At 48.5% G+C, this 17,500-nt stretch overlaps 3 protein-coding genes and 1 non-coding gene across 5 annotated transcripts in view; 2 read left to right on the forward strand and 2 right to left on the reverse strand.

Annotated features, from left to right (window-relative positions):
- Window positions 1–184, forward strand: part of lnx2a (ligand of numb-protein X 2a) — a 16,937-nt gene extending 16,753 nt beyond the window's left edge. For both annotated transcript variants that reach the window (XM_036522655.1, XM_036522656.1), the window contains exon 11: window positions 1–184. This exon is cut by the window's left edge and continues 534 nt beyond it. The gene's annotated coding sequence lies outside the window, so the exon portion shown is untranslated.
- A 7,825-nt stretch (window positions 185–8,009) lies between these two features.
- Window positions 8,010–14,117, reverse strand: rpl21 (ribosomal protein L21). The gene is made up of 6 exons (XM_036522012.1): window positions 14,079–14,117; window positions 13,094–13,172; window positions 10,647–10,708; window positions 8,949–9,061; window positions 8,334–8,484; window positions 8,010–8,126 (listed from the first exon to the last, which is right to left on the reverse strand). The coding sequence occupies exons 2-6, from the start codon at window positions 13,158–13,160 to the stop codon at window positions 8,037–8,039; spliced, it is 483 nt and encodes a 160-aa protein (XP_036377905.1). The 5' UTR covers window positions 13,161–13,172; window positions 14,079–14,117; the 3' UTR covers window positions 8,010–8,036.
- On the reverse strand, window positions 10,518–10,589 carry LOC118773861. Its single transcript, XR_005004772.1, has one exon. It is a non-coding gene; the product is annotated as a small nucleolar RNA SNORD102 (small nucleolar RNA).
- Window positions 14,118–15,378: 1,261 nt separating the features above from the next.
- Window positions 15,379–17,500, forward strand: part of usp12a (ubiquitin specific peptidase 12a) — an 8,384-nt gene continuing 6,262 nt past the window's right edge. Inside the window, exons 1-3 of the mRNA XM_036521153.1 lie at window positions 15,379–15,478; window positions 16,357–16,437; window positions 16,985–17,198. Coding sequence (XP_036377046.1) covers window positions 15,431–15,478; window positions 16,357–16,437; window positions 16,985–17,198 — 343 coding nt within the window. The 5' untranslated portion in view covers window positions 15,379–15,430. The remainder of the gene's footprint in view (window positions 15,479–16,356; window positions 16,438–16,984; window positions 17,199–17,500) is intronic.

Here is a 17,500-nt window from a genome sequence, read left to right on the forward strand (position 1 = left end):
CTGTACCTGACACGCCCCCTGGGACACGCCCCCTGGGACACGCCCCCTGGGACACACCCCCTGGGACACGCCCCCCGGGGGGGACGTTGCCTCAGGCCTCCATATCGCTGTGACGACCAGCTGTTCGTTTGCCGGTTTTTTTACCTGTGTTCTGCTGTTTGTTTAAATAAATATTTCCTGTGGAGGACCAGCAGGCCTGTTCTGCCGGGGCGCGCGTGTCCGTGCGCGTGCGTGAGAGTGTCTGTGTCCGTGTCCGTGTGCATGTGCGTGCGCGTGTCCGTGCGCGTGTGCGTGTGCGTGTCCGTGTGCGTGTGCGTGTCCGTGCGCGTGTGCGTGTGCGTGTCCGTGTGCGTGTGCGTGTCCGTGCGCGTGTCAGTGTGCGTGTCCGTGTCCGTGTCCATGTGCGTGGGCACGCGTGTAGTTTATCGCAGTGTTTCTCAGCCCTCTCCTGGAGGACCCCCTGCCCTGCGTGTTTTAGATCTCTCCCTGCTCCAACACAGCTGATTCAAATGATCAACTCGTTATGAACTCCTGAAGCTGCTTAATAACAAACTGATCATTTGAATCAGCTGTGTTGGAGCAGGGAGAGATCTAAAACACGCAGGGCAGGGGGTCCTCCAGGAGAGGTTTGGGAAATGCTGGTTTATACCATACAGAATCATCTGAAAACATAAGCATTCCCAGACACTCACTGTCATGACGTCACAGATATCCTTAGACACTGGCCAAACCACACCTTTCTGCACAATGTGCCCATTGCTGCTGCAGTGTGTTAGCCGTGCGGTGTGTGTTAGCTGCACAGTGTGTTAGCCGTGCGGTGTGTGTTAGCTGCAGTGTGTTAGCTGCAGTGTGTTAGCCGTGCGGTGTGTGTTAGCCGTGCGGTGTGTGTTAGCTGCAGTGTGTTAGCTGCAGTATGTTAGCCGTGCGGTGTGTGTTAGCTGCAGTGTGTTAGCCGTGCGGTGTGTGTTAGCTGCAGTGTGTTAGCTGCAGTGTGTTAGCCGTGCGGTGTGTGTTAGCTGCAGTGTGTTAGCCGTGCGGTGTGTGTTAGCTGCAGTGTGTTAGCTGCAGTGTGTTAGCCGTGCGGTGTGTGTTAGCTGCAGTGTGTTAGCTGCAGTGTGTTAGCTGCAGTGTGTTAGCTGCAGTGTGTTAGCTGCACAGTGTGTTAGCTGCAGTTTGTTAGCCGCACAGTTTGTTAACGGTGGTGCTAGCAGTGTTGAATTAACTGTCCAATGCCAGGGTAGCCTAATGTTACAGTATCCTTTTATTTCACATGGACACTGACCCAACACTGCCTCCCAGTGACCAAACCTGGTAAGTACAGCAGGCACTTTCCTCCCTGGCAGCTGACCCAGTGCAGGATCCGTGCTGGGAGGATCCAGCCTGCCCTCGGACCCAGCAGCGCGACTCGAACAGAACCGGCCGTTCCTCAGGACGGCCCCCTCCTCTGGGTAAACAGATCCGCAATCGGCAGTTAGTCTCGATTCTGTGGAGTTGTCATCAGGACAGCATGCTGGTGTTGCCTGCATGTGTCGTGGGTGAGGCAAACATTTAAAATCGTTGGGTTGGGGTAGACAGTAATCTAAGTGTTAGGATTAGGGTTAGAGAGTAATCTGGGTTAGGGTTAGGGTTCGATTATAATCTGAGTTAGGATTAGAGTTAGATAATAATCTGGGTAAGAGTCAGGGTTAGATAGTAATCTGATTTAGGGCTAGGGTTAGGGTTAGGGTTATACAGTAATTTGAGTCAGAATTAGGGTATAGTAATCTGAATTAGGATTAGGGTCATACAGTATTTTCAGTTAGGGTTAGGGTTAGATGGTAATTTGGGTTTGGGTTAGATAGAAGTCTCAATTACGATTAGGGTAACATAGTAATCTGGGTCACCTTTGTAGTCATGGAGACACACCATGCCAGGACACCATCTGTGTTGCTGTGGTGATGGGGATGATTGCAGCCAGGTCCTGCTGACTGTGGTGTGGCTCCGCCCCCAACAGCAGGTCCCTCCGCTGGAGGTAAAGGCTCAGATCACTGTCTCTGCCAAACAGAAAAACAGCTACTGACCTGAAGACTGGCTGGAGCAGTGCATTCTGGGAAAACCCATCTGAGCCCTTTATTTGGGCCAAAAGTGGGGAGAGGTGTGTTCAGTTCTCTGAAAGAGGAGTGAGTTTCTGCAAAGGGCCGTTCAGGTTCTCACTCTCTGATGAATCCAGCGCTGCGCTCGGAGGCCGTGGGATTTCATACGCTGTCTCTCCTGTGCTCGTTAAGGTCCAACAAGCTCGTTAAGGTCACACAATGTGTGCAGACCCTTCCCATCCCAGAGCGTCTGCTTCCTGTGACCCGATCGATGGAACAGCACCACAGGCTGCAGTGATAACCACACTAATCCATGACAACAACCCCAATTTCACTGACCCCCCTCAAACCCCCCCCTCACCTCTCTCTCACCTCTGCTGGGGGGGGGGTGTGACCATCTGAGAACGAACTCCTTAATCACAGCCATTTGACACGCGGAGATTGGGCCGAGGGGCGACCCGGGGCTCTGACACGGCTGTATCGACTGGCCTGGTTACTGATTAACGGCGTGCGCGGCCGCTGCAGGAGGAGAGAGAGCAAACAGAGCCCAGCCGGCCGCGCAGACAGGACAGCGCTTTGTCTGAGGGGCCTCTGCTCTCACCTGCAGCCGGCAATCAGTAACCGCCATGACGCAATGCCCTCGGGGCCCCGGAGCGGGCGGGGCGGGGCGGGGCGGAGCAGGGACTGCACGGAACCCCCAAAAACTCAGCTCACACGATCACCTCTTCACCTACCTCCGCTTCTGCATGGGGGTCAGGGGTCACTGCAAGTGAGGAGAGGTATGAGCGAGGAATAAAAAAGTGATGCTCAAAGTTCTGGAGTAGGAGCCACAGCAGGCAGACTGAACACCCCCTTAGCATGGGGGGGTGTCACTGATTCAATATTATACTCAGACTTCCTGTTAGGGCATCATAATCAATCATCAATCCATCCTCACACTTTACCCTAAAAGGGGTATGATTATCAGTCAGAGAGAGGAAAAGATCAGTCACAGACAGGAGAGGATCAGTCAGGAGGATTTGCTAAGTTTATAAGGCTGAGTATGTGAGTATAAGGCTGAGTATATGAGTTTGCTGCATTCATTGGTAAAGGAGTAGCACAGTAAAAGGTATCACATTTTACAGACATACACACTGAGAGTCATTCCTGAAACACTGGCAGTAGCTTTTGAAGTCTGAAACACCATAGTCCATGCTGAGAAGAAACACAGTCCAGGTAACTAAAGAGTTACTTTCACACAACTGTAGAAACATTTTTTATGAAGATGGTATTTTTCTACTTGAACCAAACTCTCTACACGTTTAAATGTTTTTAAATGTGCATTTTGAAGTCCTACATGCTTCAGTCAGCTAAATGGTCACTTTGAGTGCAGGCTGAACCCCACGACCTGGGCTCGAAACCGGCCATGTCGCCACGACCAGGACAGCGGCGGGATGAATCGGCCTCCCTCTGCCGGGGATGGGGGCGGATACAATGTCTCTTCACTCCCGCCGAGCGCCGGCCAGTTTCTCCGATGACGTCAGTGGGGTAGCACCCACTCCCCTGCAGTGCATTGTGGGACTGTGAAAAACACTGGCCTGCATGTGAGTCTCACTGCAGTGCTGTTACAGGCAGATGTGCATCAAGTCTGTCTCATACAAACACAACTAACACACACACACACACACCTCTCCACCACTCACACTGACTCACGCTGTCTCTCACACACCACACACACACAACACACACACACCTCTCCACCACTCACACACACACACACACACACCTCTCCACCACTCACACACACACACACCTCTCCACCACTCACACACACACACACACACACACACCACACACACACACACACCTCTCCACCACTCACACTGACTCACGCTGTCTCTCTCTCACACACACCACACACCACACACACACACACACACACACACACAGATTTCTCCGCCAGTCACACTGATTCACACCATCTCTCTCTCTCACACACACCACACACACACACACACACACACACACACACACTCAAACACTCACCAATGACTCCTCCACTTACACACAAAGAGCAGCTGCCCCTATCTCTGTTTCTGTGTGCATGGGAAGAGTTTGCACAGTAAACTGGGCCTAATTGAAGTAAATATTGTGTAAAGTACCCAGCAGGGCTGAGGTAACATGTTTGTCAGATATTAAGCCTCCCTGTTCAAACAGACTGACAGCACACAGAAAGCGCTCCCAACTCACACACACTCACAGGTGTCCTACACTGCAACACACACACACACACACGCTCACTCACCCACACACACACAAATGTACAACACTCACTTGGAAATACATAAATTATATTTTAATACTTAATTTCATACTTTATTTAGATTAATTGTTAATACATATTTTATATTCATATTTATATAAAGTTACTTAAATTTATAATAAATTCATGCTTAATGTATAATGATTATTATCATTATAAATAATAATACATAATTTAGAAAAATGGAAACATAATTTCATAAAATAGAATAATAAAATTACATGTAATAATGGATGGATAAAGTAGATTCATATTAACTTCTGCATTATTGGCTGCCGCGAGTTGGTTTATCGTGTGTTGTGCGTGCTTATTGCGCAGGGCCTTGCAGAACCCCACGGACTGCAAAATATAATTAAAACTAAATTCATATAACTCACAATCTACAAAATATAAAAAATAATAAATCCTAATTAAATCAAGACTAATTTAATTAAAAACTAAAATGAAAAAATATAACAAAATATTTAAACCATGCCTACATATTAAATAAAACATAACGTTGAAAAAGTCGTATACCATGATACATTACAACTGATAAATATTTTCAAACAAAAATAAAAGTTAGGGTATAATTATTTTACATTACGAAAACATTTTCTGAGATTCGATTAAAAAAAATACCCTCACAAACTGAACCGGAGAGAAAGTCTGAGGATAAACTTTAAGTTCCTTAAAAAGCGCAGCTCGTAGCGGGTCTCCTGTGACTGTACGTGTTTCAGTTTTCAAGGTTCCATCCATGTTAGTCAATGGGAATATTTTTCAGTGTAAAACCGAAAATATCTCAAACAATATTTTAGATATTGATACAAAAAGCACAAGCAATGCAATCCCAATGCTGGCTAAAGGTACGGCCCTCTGTGAAAGATGTTACGTTACATAAATTCGGATGGAATAAGGCAAAATAGGAAGAACAGTAAATCGGCTTTTTCAAGTAGTTTCATAGTGCCATAAACCCTCATATATTTAAATATTGTTAAATGTGTTAGTCGGCTCAGCTTTGCCACAAAATGCTTCAGCTCCTTGAGGAACAAAATGCAAGAGGCGCGTCGCCCTCTACGGAGTGAGCGACGTTCGCGCAGCCCGTGCGTCCGTAGGGATTTGCCGCTCTTTAATCTGGACCTTCTTTCCCGACCTGACCGTCGCTTCGCGGTGCAGCAGCGCGTCCGCCGGACCTGCAGCCACCCGGAGAGCCTGATACACCACCGGCCTTTCAGAGAGCAGGAGAGTTCAGTAGGGAGAAAGACCCGGCGTTTCAGAGAGCAGGTGGGCAGAGTTCAGCGGGGAGAAAGACCCGGCGTTTCAGAGAGCAGGTGGGGAGAAAGACCCGGCGTTTCAGAGAGCAGGTGGGGAGAAAGACCCGGCGTTTCAGAGAACAGGTGGAGAGAAAGACCCGGCGTTTCAGAGAGCAGGTGGGGAGAAAGACCCGGCGTTTCAGAGAGCAGGTGGGGAGAAAGACCCGGCGTTTCAGAGAACAGGTGGGGAGAAAGACCCGGCGTTTCAGAGAGCAGGTGGGCAGAGTTCAGCGGGGAGAAAGACCCGGCGTTTCAGAGAACAGGTGGGGAGAAAGACCCGGCGTTTCAGAGAACAGGTGGGGAGAAAGACCCGGCGTTTCAGAGAACAGGTGGGGAGAAAGACCCGGCGTTTCAGAGAGCAGGTGGGGAGAAAGACCCGGCGTTTCAGAGAGCAGGTGGACCCGGCGTTTCAGAGAACAGGTGGGGAGAAAGACCCGGCGTTTCAGAGAGCAGGTGGGCAGAGTTCAGCGGGGAGAAAGACCCGGCGTTTCAGAGAACAGGTGGGGAGAAAGACCCGGCGTTTCAGAGAACAGGTGGGGAGAAAGACCCGGCGTTTCAGAGAGCAGGTGGGCAGAGTTCAGCGGGGAGAAAGACCCGGCGTTTCAGAGAACAGGTGGGGAGAAAGACCCGGCGTTTCAGAGAACAGGTGGGGAGAAAGACCCGGCGTTTCAGAGAGCAGGTGGGGAGAAAGATCCGGCGTTTCAGAGAGCAGGTGGGGAGAAAGATCCGGCGTTTCAGAGAGCAGGTGGGGAGAAAGATCCGGCGTTTCAGAGAGCAGGTGGGGAGAAAGATCCGGCGTTTCAGAGAGCAGGTGGGGAGAAAGATCCGGCGTTTCAGAGAGCAGGTGGGGAGAAAGATCCGGCGTTTCAGAGAGCAGGTGGGGAGAAAGATCCGGCGTTTCAGAGAGCAGGTGGACCCGGCGTTTCAGAGAGCAGGTGGGGAGGAAAACCTGGCGTTTCAGAGAGCAGGTGGGCAGAGTTCAGCGGGGAGAAAGACAAGTGTTCAGAATGATCCTCTCCTGCGCACTGAGCACCGGTGGCGTCTGTTCTCCTGCGGCAGAGGATCCCAGCGGCTCTGTTCTGTGCCTGCGACCCACATGCAGGTGAAGAGGAGAGATTTCATACCCGCGACCGACACGGGGGGGGGGGGGGGGGTGGGGTCGCGATGCGCCCCAGCTGTGGGACTCTCTTCAGCACATGAAAACACGGAAACTGCGGAAGCGGTGGAACCTGGGAAACGTCGGGATCGCGATGCTAAAAATGTTGATACAGGTTGCTATGTTCAGGCTTTGTACTTTGTTCAGGTTCCATCGTTCATACATTTCATTTGTGTTTATTTTGTTCATAATTTCATTGTAACCACATTGCATATAGCAGGACAGGCGCTGCATAGATTTCATCCACAAATTTGAAAAAATGAAATAGCAGGATTTTTGTAAAAAAATACTCAACATATAAGCACAGATCTGAAAGTGGGCTTGAACAAAACACATTTAAACAAAGTACAAAAACTGCGTACTTTGGAAGAAGTAAAACATTTCTTTTAATCCGAGTAACAGTTTAAGTATCACATTACAACTTAAGTCTGTATAACCCCAACCCTTTCAGCAGGTGATTGGCATAATGTTATATAGTTATGTTATTTAGCTAAGGTGAGAGAAATTGCATAGTTAGCTAAACAATGCTAGGTGGTCAACCTTTGTTGTCATAAACTTTATTTTATATAGTTCAGCATGCCGTTCTCATCACCGTGGTAAGCGATGTTAAACGGGTGGCAAGCGGGATCCACTTCCTCTTGCTGCACTTTCCGGCCTCCTGCACTGACTGGCTCAAGGTCAAATCCTCTCACCAAGAAAACGCCGATTCTGTGGTTGACTTGAGACCTACAACCAGCAGCTCCAGGTGACCACACAATAAGCCCAGGGTTACAGCAGGCAGATTCCTGACCACCTTAATACAGCTTGTAACCAGTTTCCCGACCATAAATGAATACTACTCCCTCAGAGTAAAATTTACTACCATCTGTAAAATTGTCAATTTAGCCACAAACTCAAAATTCAGAGGTCTTCACATGCACACCTTGTGATACCAGATGGAATGAATCCAGGGACCTCAGATCAAGGTGATGCAGACATGCCCAATTCACGGAGGGCAGCAATTGAGGGCCGATAAGCAGAAATGCTATTTGGGACTATTTGGCTACCAGCTAACCCCACCCACACCCACCCCCACCCCCACCACATCCACCCAAAAAAAAAAATCTCCTCCAATCAGAACTGCCTGACAGTGACAGACTCCATCTAAAGCCTTGACGTGTGTGAGAAAACAGAGCCGGAGACAGGGGTGTGGGAAAGCTGTTTATTGGTCAGATTTAAGCCATGAACTCGTAGGGGATTGGCTCCAGCAGCTGGGGCTCGTTGTTCTTGGTGCTGACGAAGTGGGCGGGGCGTGGGGCGGCCGGCTGCGGAGACAGGAGAACCATCAGAACTCAGAGCTACAAAGCACGAGTACCAGTGAATACACGTGGTTACAGGTGTGTGGAGGTGAACGCAGCTGTGTGATGGCTGGTGCTGGTGAATACAGGTGTGTGGAGGTGAATGTGGGAAAATACAGGTGACTGATGGTTGGTGCAGGTGAATACAGGTGTTCACCGTCGAGCTCGGCGTACCTGGCGCTTCAGCTCCACCCAGGTACCAGCCTGCTTGGCCTCGATCTTCTTCTTCTCGTTCTCCTTGACGCGCTGCAGGAAGCTGTCGCGACTCTTCGAGTGCTTGATGTGCTCGATGCGCACGTTGATTCTCTTGGCCAGGATCTTGCCTCTGCAGAGAGAGCTCAGCTGTTAGCCCAGAACGCACGACGGGCAAAACACCAGAGCCACAACATGCATCTCTTCACAGCTGTTCTCCAATGTGTGTCTCCATATGACTGTCCCCAGATCAGGCACTGCTTTCTGTTTGCCAATGTGTGTCTCCTTATGACTGTCCCCAGATGAGGCACTGCTTTCTGTTTGCCAATGTGTGTCTCCTTATGACTGTCCCCAGATCAGACACTGCTTTCTGTATGCCAATGTGTGTCTCCTTATGACTGTCCCCAGATCAGACACTTGTTCTGTTTGCCTGGGTAGTGTCAGGATGTAGACTTTACCCCACCTGAATGACCACCGAGGACACTGGCCTGCCCTCATGGCAAAGTGAAGGTGGGGGAGCCTCAGACAGCGCCACCTGGAGGTCACTGCAAGCCACACCATCTCCAGCCCGAGGGAAATGCTGCTGTCTGTACTTACTTGACCTGCTTGTTGACGATGATGCCCACGGCATGCTGGGTAACGTTGTAGACGCGACCGGTCTTGCCATGGTAGCACTTGTGAGGCATTCCTTTCTGGATGGTTCCTGTTCCCTGTAGGGTTAGGATGATTAAACACAATCAGCCCCAAGAAACAGACCCCCGGCAAGCCGCCAAAATAAGAGTCCCAGACCTCCAGTATTTACACAGAGTCACAGGCCAGTCCCTCCCGTTTTTCGTGATTCCACAATCGTGTAAATTAACGCAAAATCAAGTTTACCGCATTTTTTCACAACCATGCATAATTTCTACTTTACTGCAAAATATCTGCAAAAAATGGCCAAAAACCTTGACTTTAAATCACAACTCATTTACTCCTGCATGTGGCAGTCTTTCTAACTCACGTCCACTGAACTGCTGTCTCACGCACGCCATGTTTGAGGCCGTGGTTGATATGTCGAGTAATATACAATATCATTTGCCGTTGTACATAAGCACAAAGCCCTGGGCAAAACAGTATCCCTCTGTTCTTCATGAGAGCGGGGGGAAATTATTTTGCACACCTTGCAATAAGGTACTTGACCACCTAAGGAAGTCTACTGTAGACTACCAACATGCTGAGGAACACTTCAAGAAGAGACTGACGCTACGAGTGTTAACGTTAACTTAATTATGACTTTTTTACATATGGAGTGGCCAAGTCAATGAATGATCACTTTTTTGTTCTGTTTTTGTCACTCTTAACATTTTACTGTATGCCAATGCCTTTCTGCTTACCAATGTTTTAGCCAATCATACCCTATATGTTAAGATATATAGGGTGGCAGTGTAGCATAGTGGTTAAGGAGCAGGACTCGTAACCGAAAGGTTGCCGGTTCAATGCCCGCTGGGACACTGCTGCTGTACCCTTGGGCAAGGTACTTAACCCACAACTGCCTCAGTAAAAATATCCAGCTGTATAAATGGATAACATTGTAAAACAACTGTAACCTATGTAAGTCGCTTTGGATAAAAGCGTCTGCCAAATGAATAAATGTAAATGTAAGATGTGGGCAATGCCGTTGTGAGCTGATAGCCATAAATTTGGTTTATTTCAGTTTTCTTGTGGTAACTAAATCAAAACATACAACTAACTTTGATTTAATCATTCTTGACTTATTTTATTTAAGCTTTTCAGAGATTTTTCAGAATGACCTCTTATTTTGAACATTTCAAAGCCGTTGTCAGTCTCGGCTAATATTGAGCTAATTCAGTTTTCTTGATGTAATTAAATGAAGACATAAGAGAAAATAAAGAAAAATGTTTGTGCATCCAATCTGTCTGCCTGTTATATTTTTTTTTCCTCTCACCCATTTTTTTCCTTCTATATGTAGACTTTAGATGGGGCTTAATGAGGAAAAAAATTGCAAAATTCCTTGCAAAGTTTTAGAAAATACCACCACAAAATCAGTGATTTTGATTGCGAAAAATCACAAAAACAATCACGAAATCGTGCAGGGACTGACAGTCTGCGTAACTAAGGGAGTCTTCTCTGTGTAAGGTCAAAGGTCAGGATCACTGAACGTCTCATTGCTCTCAGTGCCGGTGAAGGTGCTTTCACTTTGTCAACAAGACAATCGTAGGAGACAATCATCATCAAGCAATGTGCCCCCCCCCCTCCCCCGCCCCCGCCCCGCCACACACAGACGGACAGACTTACCTTTATGTCAACGATATCTCCTTTCTTGAAGATTCGCATGTAAGTGGACAGTGGAATAGGGCCTGTTGGGCAAAATAAACGCAAATAAGTTTTCCTGAGCTATTTACACTGATCCCTTTAGCTGCCGGTGAGCTATACTTGAGCCATTAACACTGACTCTCTCAACTGCAGGTGAGCTATAGAGTACCAAGGTGGGTACGTCATCACTGGTTCTTCGCTGGTGTCAGAAGTAAATTCCCTACAGAAAATTACAATGGGCTTCGCACGCTATCCATCTTTACTCAAGTGCAGATTCATTTCAGGAGGCGGGAATTTCCTGAATTAACCTGTTCGGTGTGAGGATATATTTGGACTCATCAAATGTTTCAATATTTTCTGAAAATGTTAAGATTTAAGACTTGTAGTTTGAGTTGTAGTCCATTTTTCAAACGACATATCCAATAGAGCAATGCGGGAGGAACATCTGGACAAATCAGATAGCACCATCTCATGCGGGCATTCTGGGATCTTCGGTTTAGAAAACCGTTGGCTCTGAACCCAGCTAAGTTTGCTAGTGGAAGACATAATAGCAAAGACAATGACAGTTGGCAGTTAGCTAGCTAACAACCGTAATCGTTATAAAATGGTTCAGTGCTTTGTCCTGGACTGCAGCCACTGTACATATGTGAACTGCAAATTTTTCAGGTTTCCAAAATGCCCCAGGGCATAGTTTTACATTATGGAAATGGTGAAGGTTATCTCTGTAAGCACACCATCACAGAGACATCTATCAAATGTAGCTAACTGAATGTGCATTTGCACTCAAGTCAAATGCCCAAATCTACATGTGTCAAAGTCAAAGTTTTTTATTTGTAACATGCCAAAGTACAATGTACAGTGGAGTGAATTATCTTTTTGCTTAAACATCAAGGGGTTTCTGATTCTGTAGATATGTCGCAAAGTCTTCGGGCTTTTTTCATCATTAAAAATCGTGGACTAACAATCCGTCCACTTAGCAAGCTCGATGGGCGATATGGTAACCTGACTTTGCTAACCTACGTGACCTTCACTCACCGAAACCCTGTAGGTCTATCCCTCATGCTCACCCTGACCAAACCGGCGATATGGCCCTCAAAACAACTGAATTCCTCCACATGCCCTGGTTTACAATGGTTTTCGCCTCACTGAAAACTTCAGGTCTCATCCTTAAAGAAGAGGAGAATACAGCTAAGCGACACCATTGCTCCTAACGCTGAGCTTGCTATTGCTGATAGCGATGACTTCTAAGGACAAGCTTGCAAGTTAGCTGCTACAGCGATAGCTGATAGCGATGATTAGCCACACCATAGCTAGCAAGGCCAGAGAGCGGGAATGAGAAAGCTCCGTGGTTTCATGGGACGTGTAGTTTTTAGCCCATAGTTGTACTGGCATATAAGATAAAAAATTAAATTACGCAAAATTTAGCTCAAAACAATTAAAAAATAAAATATAAGTCGCAAGTTGGGATCACAATATATAACCCAGAAATCGAAGGTAAGCCATAAATCACTAGAAGTGTGTTTTAAAAAAACGTCCATGACTAAAACGAATTGGGAATTTCACTGCCAACACCAGTGTGATATAGCCACCTCGGTGCTCTAGCAGGCCCAGGCCAGCTGCATGCTGAGCGACTCTCACGCTACAGCGGGTCTGAAAGGAGCTCTGCTGAGTTCAGCTGCTGCCAGCACGTCCAGCCCAGTCCTCCTGAAGGCTGTTAGCACGGCCCGTTTTACAAGCTACCACAGCAGAGCCCGACCCACAGACTGACGAGGACACAGGCAGTGCCTCTTATCGGGGGCGAAAGGTCAGCTCAAAACGTCCACTCCTCTGCCGCAAACACACTTGTCCTCGTGCGGGGGGCAGTGAGTGGCTGGGCTCACTCGCTGCCCGATCCGAGTGAGGCAGACCCGAGTGACAGTGCGGTTTCACTCTAACGATGTTCCGGGTCTCGCAGCACTGGATCAGGGATATATGGACATGGACTTACGTACCAAAACACACCGACTAGCATCAGAAGAGCACTTGCTACTGCAGACCACCGTATGTGATGTATCCTGCTTGCTGCTGTCTTATTACTTGCATGTTCAAAACAAATTCCCCTTAGAGAGAGAATAAAAGGCTTATCTGGGTAGCAACGAGCAGTAGTCTAGCACAGTGGTAAGGGGCAGAGTCGACAACCCTTTACGTTTCTGGTTCAATTTCCCGCTGGAGCAATACTGCTGTTCCCTTGGGGCTGGTACTTCACCCACAATTGCATCAGTAAATATCCAGCTGTATAAATGTATAAAGGTTTAACCTGTTTAAATGGCTCTGGATAAGAACATCTGCTAAGTGACAGTAATGTAATGTGTGTACCAGCTGGCATTAGAGGGCACATGCATACATTACAGGTGAGCGTAAACCGGGGACACCAGCGCTGCGATACTCACCATGCTTGCGGAAGGACCGGGCGAACATGTACCGGGTTCCCCTCCTCTTGCCTCTGGTGTTCGTCATGATGCCTGATTACTGTAGGGAGAGAGGAAAGCGGGTCAATTCTGCAGTCTAAAACGCAAGAAAACGTCTAAAGCAACCCGGCCTGTCCACCCTGGCCTCGCCTGCAGCGACAGTGAGGTGTGTGGCAGTCTGAGCTCAGCCAGAAACCGAATGTCACAGGATTTAAATCTCAGACTGGGCGCAGCTGCCGAGCCTTTAACCGCGTCACTTAACCGGACATGCTCCAGTAAACCGTTTCATAAACATATTGTGATGCATTCTATATAACTTGGATCTGGGATCTTCAACACCGAACTACTCTACGCCATACGCGAGCACAACAATATCTGTCTCCCAAATCACACTCGACCCACAGTGTTTAGCCCCAACAAGCAAAACAAGTCTGGTTCCCCAACATACATTACTGGCCCTTCTGCGCCTGATTTTGTCGCTGAACAAAGTTAGGTCGCTAGGCTCTTGCGCTTGGAGGCAGTTCTGTATCGTGCTAGCCGGGATGTCTTACTTGTAACGATCATGCGACCATATTGGCTAACCAGGCAAAGCGACCAATCACCGAGTCTGAAAACAACCATGTTCAATACCAAATAATACCGATCCTTAAGACCTAGAAAACGAACAGCCGGCGCTACACCACAAAGCACCGGTGGGCTGTGGTATTTTATGCCGGCGGCCCCGGGCTGGATCGGCCCCGGGCTGGATCGGCCGCGGCTGGTGTGCGGAGCATCGCCGCACATGCAACGCCACGCCGCAGAGCGCTGCTCCCGATCTCCGCCTCTGAGACTCGAAATACCGCCGCTTCCACGGGCGGCCAGAAGCCCCGGGTGTGCAGGAGCACATTGCCGCGGTATAACAGTAAATTTTTTGGTGTTATGAGTGAATATAGCGGTTATTTGGTATATTAAATGCCGGAGCTCTCACCCCTCGCTGCTGAGAAGATGGCGGGTCGGGCGGAAAGAGATCGAAGGACCCCAGACTCCGCCCTCTATGGGGGATTTAGCCGCCCCGCTGTTCGCCTGACTGAAAATGAGCATAGCACAGCGTACAGCTCGGTGAACGGGAGGGGTGTAAGCTGCGACACCAGACGCACAGACCCGACACACTGGTCCCGACAGCAGCATCTTGCACCCATATATGTTTTTGGTATGTCAGGGAAAACAGAGGGCAAGAGGGCTTTTCTGTAAAAGTGAACATAATTCACAATAAATATATTAATACAAATCTTCCTTATTAAATGTGTATGTTTTTGCATTAAATTTAAAAAGACTTGCATCCATATATTCATTGGTCAATTAAGTGCTCCTTTTGTTTTAACAATAACAATACATGGTTGTTTAACATAAAATGAAGTAAGCTAGTCAGCATATTATATTTTTTGACATTTTCAAGATCAAAATATGTTTTGACTTAAAAACACCTGAAATATGTCACAGCTCTCAGGGGCCCACATCCTGTCTGCACCCTGAGCTGAAACAGTGTGAAAACGTCGAGGTTTTTCCGCATAAATCACACCGCTCGTGGATTACTTCTGCAAAGATTACCGCTAAATCATTTTCAGGCATCCTTCCTCAACTACGCTGTGCTGGAGCGTTATTCCGCCAAACCCGAAGCTACGTGAGGTCTGCTTAGAATTCAGACTTCTTAGGAAAACCTGCTCACTATCCACAGCTCCAGTTCAATAAACATGCGCTGTGATGTTGCAGAACTTGTCTATTTGATGATATTACATTATATTATATTTTGGTCATCTGGCAGACGCAACTTTTCCAGAATGGCTTACAAAGAATGAGTCTTAAATTTCAAGAAAGAGCATACAGGACACAACTGACCACAGCCAAGCCATGAGTCCCCTTATGCAATATGCAGTGCTGTAACACCGGCCGTAAGTGGAATTCAGCTCTACACTGACCCTGCATGAAGAATGCAATCTGAGCAGGTGGGCCTTATAAGATGTTAAACTAAAGGCCTGACGTGCCGTGGTCGTTAAAGACCCTGTGCCAATCATCCAAACAGTCGGGGTGTGGCGGTGAACTGGTCAGAAGTTGAAGTTGACAGGGTGGGGAGACCATACTGCGGGTGGAGGAGGGCGGTGGCTCTGTGTTGACCTGGATCACAAAACCTGAATGTCATTTTACTGAGGGACCTCAAACCGTCTCCGCTCCACACTCCGGCGCAGTTGGTGGCGCTGCGCGCCGTAACGCGCATGTGGACCGTCAGTAAATCCACCGCAGAAGAAGGGGAAAAATGATTGCGGGGAAGATGGCGCCTGGCGGATGGAAATCCTAATGACGGTTTCCAAAATCGCCTCTTTTTGTACCATGGTAAGAAATGATCCTTTCGGTAACAGCTGTACTGTGAGATTGCATGGTAGCCGAGTCGCGGTGACGGGTGGCCGGGTTAGATCGCCCCTGTCCCGGGTTCCGAGCGCGCAGCTGGAGGGCTGGCCGTCAGAAGGTGCCTGGCCCCGGGCAGAGACGCAATCCCGGCTGCAGCCGGCTGGAAGCTGTTGAGCGCTCGAAGCGCACGGGCGAACCTGGGCTGACAGGCTATACAGCAAACAACTGGCTTTGGGTGTGAAAACACGTCGATAACTAGATAACCTAGCCATTTATGTGACGTTTATAGTATGCAGTAAGATGGCTTGGTAATTATCCGGTGACAGTCGCCTGAAATCATAAGCGGCTTATTTAGGCGTGGTTTAACTTTGACATAAAGCTCCTCGAGCCCTGCTGCCTGCAGGTACGTTCAGGTGTGTTCAGGTGTGTTCAGATTCTTACAGCTTGGATGATGTCATTTACTGATGGTTGCACGCAGCCTCGCTCCTGTGTTTTTTCACGTGTTCTCTGGCGAGCTCGGACAGACTGTTTTTACCCGTGGTCATCTTGTCAATCAGAATGGATTTAGATCATTTTTCGTCTGGTTAGCGTATCTGGGTGTCTGGTACAGGTGTTCAGGTTGTGGTGGTAGTGTGTTGGACAGTGGTGTTCAGGCTGTGGTGGTGGTGGTGTGTTGGATAGTGGTGTTCAGGCTGTGGTGGTGGTGGTGTGTTGGATAGTGGTGTTCAGGCTGTGGTGGTGGTGGTGTGTTGGATAGTGGTGTTCAGGCTGTGGTGGTGGTGGTGTGTTGGACAGTGTTCAGGTTGTGGTGGTAGTGCCGAGCGTTGTGTATTGTGGGATTGAGGCTCCGTTCTGTGTTCCAGGGCGCCAATGCCTCCGCGTTGGAAAAAGACATCGGCCCAGAGCAGTTCCCCGTCAACGAGCACTACTTCGGATTGGTCAACGTGAGTGCGGCGCCCAGACACAAGTGTTACAGCGCATTGCATCACACTGCCGCATCTGCAGTATCCATGGCAACTGAGTTATTTCCATTTGGTTCATATGAATACGGTTCTGCCCTTGCCTCATGGAAAAATGAATTTTTTGTAACTTGTGTCAACATTAACATTTAAAGTTGCCAACAGTCACTCACAGACAAGCAAACATAATCGAGCAGCCAAATGAATGTTTATTATATATGCCATACTTCTGCATTTCACTTAACCCTCTCAGTCCCCCGGTTTGAAAACACCTGCTGCGGTAACTCAGTGTGTGTCTGTGGGTGTGTGTGTGTGTGTGTGCACGTGTGTGTGTGAGTGAGTGAGAGAGTGTGTGTGTGTGTGTGAGTGAGTGAGTGAGTGAGTGAGTGAGTGAGTGAGTGAGTGAGTGAGAGAGTGTGTCTGTGTGTGTGTCTGTGTGAGTGTGTGTGTGTGTGTGTGTGTGTGTATGTATGTGTGTGTGTGTGTGTGTCTCTCTCTCTCTCTCTCTCTAACCCTCTGTGTGTTTCTGTAGTTCGGGAACACCTGCTACTGTAACTCGGTGCTGCAGGCCCTGTATTTCTGCCAGCCGTTCCGGGAGAAGATCCTGGCCTACAGGTGCCAGCCACGGCGCAAGGAGAACCTGCTCACCTGCCTGGCCGACCTGTTCCACAGCATCGCCCACCAGAAGAGGAAGGTGGGCGTCATCCCGCCCAAAAAGTTCATCACCCGCCTGCGCAAGGAGAATGGTGAGGGGCAGGGTGTCGCGTTGCTCCTATTTTTATTATCATTGTCAGTGGTGTCATTGGGGTCAGGGTCAGAGTTTAGTGGTGTTATTACTTTCCTTCAGCAGGCCCCCCCATCCCAGCCCTCTCGGGTGTGTGAAAAGTGTTTGTTCGCTTTGCCTGAGTGCTGATTGGCTGTGGGATTTAGGCGTAGGTTGGCCCTGCAGCCCTGCAGAGATGGCACACGTGTGCAGGACACACACTGCACGCAGTGCAGATACACACGCATGGAGACGGGTTTCGCTTCCATTACACCTCACGCTCGT

Source organism: Megalops cyprinoides, chromosome 2, assembly GCF_013368585.1.
Source record: "Megalops cyprinoides isolate fMegCyp1 chromosome 2, fMegCyp1.pri, whole genome shotgun sequence".
Lineage (NCBI taxonomy): Eukaryota > Metazoa > Chordata > Actinopteri > Elopiformes > Megalopidae > Megalops > Megalops cyprinoides.

Bases quoted from the DNA above. Each gene is read 5' to 3' on its own strand.
- rpl21 (XM_036522012.1), bottom strand. From the start codon at position 13,160: ATGACGAACACCAGAGGCAAGAGGAGGGGAACCCGGTACATGTTCGCC. The intron at 9,062-10,646 runs GTAAGTCTGTCC...CTAACCCTACAG, and splicing joins GAGATATCGTTGACATAAAG to GGAACAGGAACCATCCAGAA. The intron at 8,485-8,948 runs GTAAGTACAGAC...CTCTCTCTGCAG, and splicing joins ATCGTCAACAAGCAGGTCAA to AGGCAAGATCCTGGCCAAGA.